This window comes from Nicotiana sylvestris, chromosome 2 (genome assembly GCF_000393655.2).
Source record: "Nicotiana sylvestris chromosome 2, ASM39365v2, whole genome shotgun sequence".
Taxonomy (NCBI): Eukaryota; Viridiplantae; Streptophyta; class Magnoliopsida; order Solanales; family Solanaceae; genus Nicotiana; species Nicotiana sylvestris.
The window spans coordinates 70,416,435-70,424,367 of record NC_091058.1 but is presented as its reverse complement, the minus strand read 5'-3'; the positions used below and the strand labels follow the sequence as shown (position 1 = coordinate 70,424,367).

Here is a 7,933-nt window from a genome sequence, read left to right as displayed (position 1 = left end):
AAAATTGAGAATGGTTTGAGTAATGTAGAAAAATATTTAAGTTATATATAGTGCATGCAGTGAAATAAATTTTTATAGTATCAATGTAACTTAACCTATTATAACATATTACTTATTATTTATTCTATATAATCAGTTAATATTATTAAATAAAATAAATAGAATTACATTATTAATAAACTGATACGAAAGAGGAGGAGGGAACAAAGGAGTTAGCTTTTTGGAAGGTGTTATTCCAGAGATGGACTCTCATGCTAAAAAGTAGAATAGTAGTAACTACTTTTTCATTTCATTATTATTATTATTATATTGTCCTTGTATTATTTTTATCCCTCCTATTCGCTAGTCTTCTCTTCTGCTTCATTCTTCTTCTTCATCAAGATTACACGTCAACTCCAGCTCTTACATTCACCTTTCCCTGCAATTCCCTTCTGTCAGTCAAATACACTTTCTTCTTTCTTTTCTCCCTCCAATTCCTTAGCCTTCTTTTCCCCTTAATTTTCTACGTTTTCACTTGTTGACATTTGAGCATTTTGGGTTCCGTCTAGTTTTTCAACGGTGAGTTGACAATTTTGCTGAATACTGTTGACAATTGTTGATGAAAATTACTGTTGATCAACATCTCGAGGATTTTGATGAAACTTTTTTCTAGTGCATTCTGGGTCAGATTCTTTTTTGCCGTTTTCTCTGTCAGTATATTTCTGTCTGTAAAGTTGACATGATGGTTTGTTTGTTTTCCTTTTTTCTCTCTCATTCTTTTCTTGTTTGTTCTTGGATCGTTGATCACGAGGAAAGTTAAAATCTTGATTTGACTCGTACCCTCCTGTTCCGTGTGTGAATTTTATGCAAAGCTATGATTTTTATAACACTGGATTACTGAATTTATGTTGAAATTGATCTATCAATGAAGATGTGTGTCTTATTTTTGCTGTCGGGAAATCCAGTCATGAGTTGTTCACTAGAATGAATAATTAACTGGATTCTCTCTGCTTTGCTTCTCTGTTTTTTTCAGTTTCTTTAAACTGTTTGTTCTATGCATCTACTGTGTTATCTCATAATCCTTTTTTCTTTCTTCTATATATGAGATTTATCTGCTAAAGTTCGATGTCTAATGTTTACTTGATCAGTTTAGAAAGTGATGACCAATCCAAAAAATAATTAATCTTTGTTGAATCATATCAGGAGTCTCATATTTCCATATGTCAGTAAGCATAATACTTTTAAGCATAGCCTTTTGTATTACAGTTTATTGATTATTTTTTCCCAGTTAGTACCTAAATTAGTAATTCTTTTACCATTGTGATGAACTTGATGGAAATCTGATAGGGGGCTCTCAAGAATATAAGTATCTGTGGTATGAATTGGATTTATTTGCTCCTTTCACATGTTTAAGATGTCCAATGCATATTAGAATATAACAAAAAAGGCTCAGTTTTTATGAATATGATTTCAGTTAGTTATCTCTCAATAAGCATTGTTAATTAAGTGAATTTCTGTTCATTCCTTTTTCCTTGGACAATGTTGTTTGTCAGGTAAAATCATCATTTGATCTTATTGTGTCTGCAGGGTGTGGACTAGGTTTAAGGATCTCATTTCACTGAATGTTATATAGTAAGTTCTTAGTTTCACGGGGTAACATGGAGCTGCCCCTATAAGGTTATTGTACTTTTTGGAATCCTGCTGTATGGGAAGCTTATTGAACCTCATTGATTTTGATCAAGGAGCGATGGCAAGAAAATTTCTTTCAAACAAAAGACATGGCGGTAAGTGCTTTTCATTCTCTGAAGTTGCATCACGAGCATGATATTGTGGAAGCTGGTAATGATTGCACGGTGTTATCTTGCTACAAAGTTATTTGCTCGAATTAGTGGTCCTTTTAGACTGTTAGATGAATTGGCAGATCCTGATTTTGGAGCATTTAAGTTTATCAGAATATTGACTAATTTGAGAAAAAGGTGATGATCAAACTATTTTACCACACTCTTCTTGTAATCACCCTTTCTCCCTTAAGTTCAAATCCTGAAGCGCAATGGTTTCTGCTACTACTCTTGCAACCATTGCAATATGAAGAACTTGTTGCAATATCCATATATACATAAGCACTTGATAATAAAGTGAGACAATGGTGATAGTGCGTTGTGGCTCTTTAATCTCTTCTTCTAAAAAACCAACTGGAAATATGATGATGCATTCATCTATTGTGCAGGCTTGGATGCTCCTAGAAATAGCATGGAGTTTCCAGTTGAAGCTTCTCAGAGGTTCTGTGCTGGAGGGGACAACGGACAGGTAAAAGTTTTATTATGTCATGTTTGAATCCTCTTAATTGATGTGGGAATACTCTTAGCATATCGAGCCTTGAAAGAAAAGATGAGGACATATTTGCATATGATTAAACAGCAATAACCCGTGTGCTAGGATTCTCCAGCCTCATGTAACTATGGTCCTATAGAGTATGCAAATTCAGAATGACAAAGAACTTTTACTATGGTCCTAGATTCTCCAGCCTCATATGATTTTGCAAGTTCAGAATGACAAAGAACTCAATGGCTGCTATTACATTTGAGAATTTAGGAGTTCAGCACTTAGAAGTTCAATTCTTTAGTTCTTCTCTGTGAACATCATGTGTTAACTTTTTAACACTGCGCTTTTCTAATCTTTACAAGTTAGTTGTTTTCTAGATTCTTGCATCTCAAATCCTTCATGTGTGGTTTTTGTTTCTTTTTTCTACACTTAAATCAATTATTTTTATATGTTGCAAGAATTAGATCAGGCTTCTGAATTTTCTGGGAGTTTTGAGATGATTCCTTCTCATTTTCATCCACATATTTGAGTGCAGTGCACTTATCACATGATTGACTGGCCAGAAAAGAACAGTTATGGGAACGAGGCTCCAATGAAGAAACTGATCAGAGAAGAAATAGCTAGAAGACCAAACACAGGACATAGTGCCCCTAGTGTGGTGGCCCGTCTAATGGGAGTGGATGCATTACCATTAGATACAAGAAGATCATCAGCAAAGCAGGTCGAGAAAAAGAATGAAATGATAAAAGACAACCGTCCCAAAGAGGAATGGTTGAGAAAGGTCTCCGTCGATCATGCAACACAGTCCTCCAGACAGAAAATTTCAAATTCCTCTAACCATGATGAAGCATGTGATTTTGACCGACAGAGTGACAGCCAAAAACTGAACAAATATAAACCTCGAGAACATCCTCAGGAGGAGGAACTACAAAAGTTTAAGAAAGATTTTGAAGCATGGCAAGCAGCAAGGTTCAAGGAATGTTCAAAGTTTGTTGAACTTGGCACCAGTCCAAGTCAATGGCTAGCACAACAAAGCCTGAACAAGGAAAAGTTGACTATTTATGCAAATTCAATGAGAACCGCAGCTATTGAGAAACCTATAGAGCTTAGAGGGCCAGTAACAGTGAATCCTCAGAAAAGAGGCCTTTTGGAGCATCAGAAAAATATAAATGAATTTCCTGCACCTGCACAAAATAAGACCAACTGTGTAAGGGAAGTTACTCCGAACCCCGATCAGCAGCGTCCTCTTACAAGTTCTTACCAGGGACTTGATGTTTCTTCAGGTCCTACAAAGATTGTAATTCTGAGGCCTTGTCCTGACAGGATGGGAACTAATGAAGAGTCGTGGGCCAGTTCTCCAGGCATTTCTGAAGACAGGGGTAGTATAGAAGAATTTCTTGAGGAGGTCAAGGAAAGACTGAACTGTGAATTACAAGGAAAGAGTTCCAAAAGGATCACTACTGTCAGAGGAGGAGGAATTGAGACCCCTTACAGCGAAATGTCACCAGATGCAAAGCAAATAGCTAAATCTATTGCAAAACATGCAAGGGAGAGTGTTACTAGGGACTTTGAAATAACATTACCTCGATCAGAGTCGACAAGGTCCTATAGAAGTGATATTCAATTTGATGGGACGAGTTCTCCTGAATTCGTCAATAGAGATACAAGGAGATTTTTGACAGAACGGTTGAGGAATGTCCTCAAGCAAGAAACATCTCACGGTACTCACAGGCTTGCTCGCGGAAGCTCCATATCAACGGTTCTGAATAAAGAAAAATGCAGTGCTGAAGAAATCAGATACACTTGTAATACGGGAGATAAAGCCACCAACTCTGACAATCTGAAAGATGAAATAGACATGCACAGCAGATCTTTCAGACGGGATCCTGGCAACGATGTAATGCTTGAGGAGGACCTATCTCCTAGGAACCTAATTAGATCCTTGTCAGCTCCTGTGTCGGGGACATCATTTGGAAAGCTTCTTCTAGAGGATCGACATATGTTGACAGGGGCCCATATTAGAAGAAAACATGAAACTATTGAGAAGGCCACAGGGAATGTCAAAAAACGTCAAAAGGAGAAATTCAACCTTAGGCGAAAGGTTTCCAGCTTTAGTTATAGTTTTATACTTAAGGGCAGACTCTTTGGTAGAAAAGTTCATTCTTGGGAGGAACCACATGGACAAACATACAATCTCATGAAAGATTTTCCAAGTCCACCAACTGGTACACCGAATTTTTATGAAAGACATGTAAGGAGCCTAAATGATCATTCTCATTTCTACACTCCCCTAAGAGTTGAAACTAAATATCTGAATGATGCTGATTTGTCATCACACCTAACTATGGATATTATTTTGTTCTAGGAAAATCCCACTGAAGTTCCACCGAGTCCTGCATCTGTATGCAGCAGTGTCAATGAAGAATATTGGAGGCAAACAGACTACTTCACCCCATCATCGACCTCTGATGTACATCCACTGGATGATAGCGAGATGCCTCGTGTTTTCAGAGAGATCAGCACTAATTTGAATGGTACTATTAAAAGCTTCCTTAAATGTCCTCAAACATGCATTGTTCTTTCTTTCCGGTTCACTATATCATGATCATGTTTTCTGGAAAACACACAAAGCAATTCTAGTCATGTGGTTTGGGCTCATAAAATAATACTGTTTGAGCATTGTGCAAACTATGGAAACTTCAGCTGTGATCACATAACATTCTTCTGACAGGACATTTGTCCCTCATCATGTGCTTGAGATAAAATTTTAAAAAAAAAAATGCATAGATCATATTCCTGGAGTTGTATCTCATTCCCTTCTTTCCCTAACTTAGTGCCTTCCTTGCTTGCATTATAATTGGCTTTACCAATTGTTATTACTCTATCTTGAAATTGTAACTGCATGGAACTCTAAAGAAGTTGCTGTTTTTTTTAACATGACAGAGCTAAGGAGGCAACTGAATCAACTAGATACTTATGACTCTGAGGACACCATGATTGATGAGCAGCCAGTTGAAGAGGAGATGTTGGAGATTGAAGACAAAGCCGAGGCATACATTAGAGACCTGCTTGTTGCTTCTGGTTTATATGATGGTTCGCGTGATAAATATATATCAAGATGGGATCCACTTGGAAAGCCTATAAGCAACCAAGTTTTTGAAGAAGCAGAAAAATCATACATACAAAAAACAAAGGATGAAGAAGGGTATACAGAAGATCAGTTACAGAGGATAAATCACAAGTTATTGTGTGACTTACTGAATGAAGCACTTCCAAGTGTACTTGGAGGGGCTTCCACAATGTCTCGGTTCATGAAAAGTGCTGTTCGTCCTATTCCACGACCTCCTCAGGGAAAGAAGTTACTTGAACGCGTGTGGGAAATAGTTGGTGTTTATGTTTACCCTCCATGGGATAGAACATCTCAATCCCTGGACAATATAGTGGACAGGGACTTGAAGTCCACCCCTTGGTCCGGATTGGTGGATGAAGATGTTAATGCTCTAGGTAAAGATATGGAATGCCAGATTATTGGTGACCTTATTCGAGAAATGGTCCAGGATATGTTGTTATAATCTTTTTTTTCTCTTCCTCTACTTCTTTTTATTCTTTAGTTTGACCACTTTTATGAAGTTTTGGAACTTCTGAGTGGCCGGGGCATAAGACATGTAAAATGTTTATCTGCCCAAGTGTGTTTGATTTACAGAAATTTTTATGTGCAGGCTTTCTAGTGTTGGATACATTTGTTCATAATATATGGCTTGATCTGGCGGTACTCAATGTACATTATTAGACTTAGGTTTAATGGTTTATTCATTCGATAAATCAGTTTTGTTTGTTATAATGTCATTATACAGCATTCAGAAAGTGTGAAATCTCACTTTGTATGCTACCTCTACTTCTAATAACTCTTTTATTTTCTTTACTTTATCTTGTTTATTTTGTATTTACAAAATGGAGTAGATTCTACAGTTTAGCATACCATAACATGCTCTGAAAATTTACGTGCTTCTAATACATTGTAAAATGAATGCAAGCTTCATTGTCTGAACCTGATTGATTTTGATCATCGCACCAGGTGCTACCGTGGTAGCAATAGAGGTCAAGTGGTCACACGAGAAAAGAGATCAAATGGCAATGCAAGGTCATACGTCCGGGGCGGATCCAGCCTATTCCCATGAATCCAGTAGCTTTTGCATATTCCGCAATAGCGGATTCAAGATTTTAAAGTTGCGCGTGCTCACTGATAAAAATTTTGAAAGGAGAGGAAAGATGAGTTTAGTTATGAGTGCTCGCTCAATATTTATCTAAATATTTTTGTAATTACCTATACAAATTTACTAAATCTTATCAAAGATAACGGGTGCTTGAGCATCCAAAAATAACATGTAAATTCGCCATTGATATTCCATGTATATGTATTAAAAAATCCACTAAATATCCACAAATATTTTATTGTGAACCCAGTTACTTATTGTATATTTACTTAAGGTAGCTTTAAGAACCCATAAACAGTAAATTCTGGATCCGCCTCTCATACGTCCATTTGGCTTCTCACGGAGTAAAGTTCACATCCAAACATCTGACTCGAAAATGGGAGTAGCCCCATCAAGCTCCGGCGATAGTGTTGTATTTTGGGCCGGGCCCGGGCCTTCGTGGGCCAAACGGGCCGGGCTTCGTGGGCCTGGGCTCTGGCGGTCCCGGGCTTCGTGGGCTCAACGGGTGGAACCGGCCCATGACGGGCCTAAGCCCACATGGTCCTGGGCTTAATGGGTCGGGCTCGTGGGCTTTGCGGGCCTAGCGGTTTTTTTTTTTAAGGCAATTTCTTGTAGTATCATGGGTATATTAAAAATATATATGTAGTATATATGTAGATCTAATTATTAAAGTGCTTGACGAAAAAAAATAATAACAAAACAATAGTAAAACACTAAATTGTCATGCATAATATATTGTCTTGTAGTATATATATTGTATCTTATGTATATATATTATAACTTATTACTTATATATTTTCTTGTAGTATATATTGTATGTTATGTATATATATTCTCTTATATATTTTTTTGTAGTATATATTGTATCTTATGTATATATATTCTCTTATATATTTTCTTGTAGTATATATATTGTATCTTATGTATATATATTCTCTTATATATTTTCTTGTAGTATATATATTGTATCTTATGTATATATATTCTCTTATATATTTTCTTGTAGTATATATATTGTATCTTATGTATATATATTCTCTTATATATTTTCTTGTAGTATATATTGTATCTTATGTATATATATTCTCTTATATATTTTCTTGTAGTATATATATTGTATCTTATGTATATATATTCTCTTATATATTTTCTTGTAGTATATATTGTATGTTATGTATATATTGTAGCTTATAAATAATTCTAAGTAAAGACAAAGAAATATTGCGAAAAGATATTCAAGGGTAGAAGCAATAAATTTTATTACCAAAAATGGCATATCTTTCTTAGTCATCCTTCCCCCAATGGAATGAGCACAACAAGGTACTAATACCACCATTAGAAGGAAAAAAAACTAAGGAAGATGTGCCAAAATACAAGTTACATATTAGTCTATGTATTATCTCTAACAAATCTCATAA

The 7,933-nt window shown here is 36.0% G+C and overlaps 1 protein-coding gene across 3 annotated transcripts; it reads left to right on the top strand.

The window, feature by feature from the left end:
- Nucleotides 1-300: 300 nt before the first annotated feature.
- Nucleotides 301-6,165, top strand: LOC104238654 (uncharacterized). Of its 3 annotated transcripts, XM_009793099.2 has the most exons (7): nt 301-558; nt 1,567-1,611; nt 1,722-1,763; nt 2,207-2,286; nt 2,837-4,552; nt 4,667-4,835; nt 5,245-6,165. In XM_009793099.2, the coding sequence occupies exons 2-7, from the start codon at nt 1,602-1,604 to the stop codon at nt 5,871-5,873; spliced, it is 2,646 nt and encodes an 881-aa protein (XP_009791401.1). In that variant the 5' UTR covers nt 301-558; nt 1,567-1,601; the 3' UTR covers nt 5,874-6,165. The 3 variants fall into 3 exon arrangements, with proteins under 3 accessions (XP_009791401.1, XP_009791380.1, XP_009791387.1); XM_009793078.2 differs by having other exon boundaries at nt 1,567-1,763; XM_009793085.2 differs by lacking the exon at nt 301-558 and adding an exon at nt 567-662 and having other exon boundaries at nt 1,567-1,763.
- Nucleotides 6,166-7,933: the final 1,768 nt, after the last annotated feature.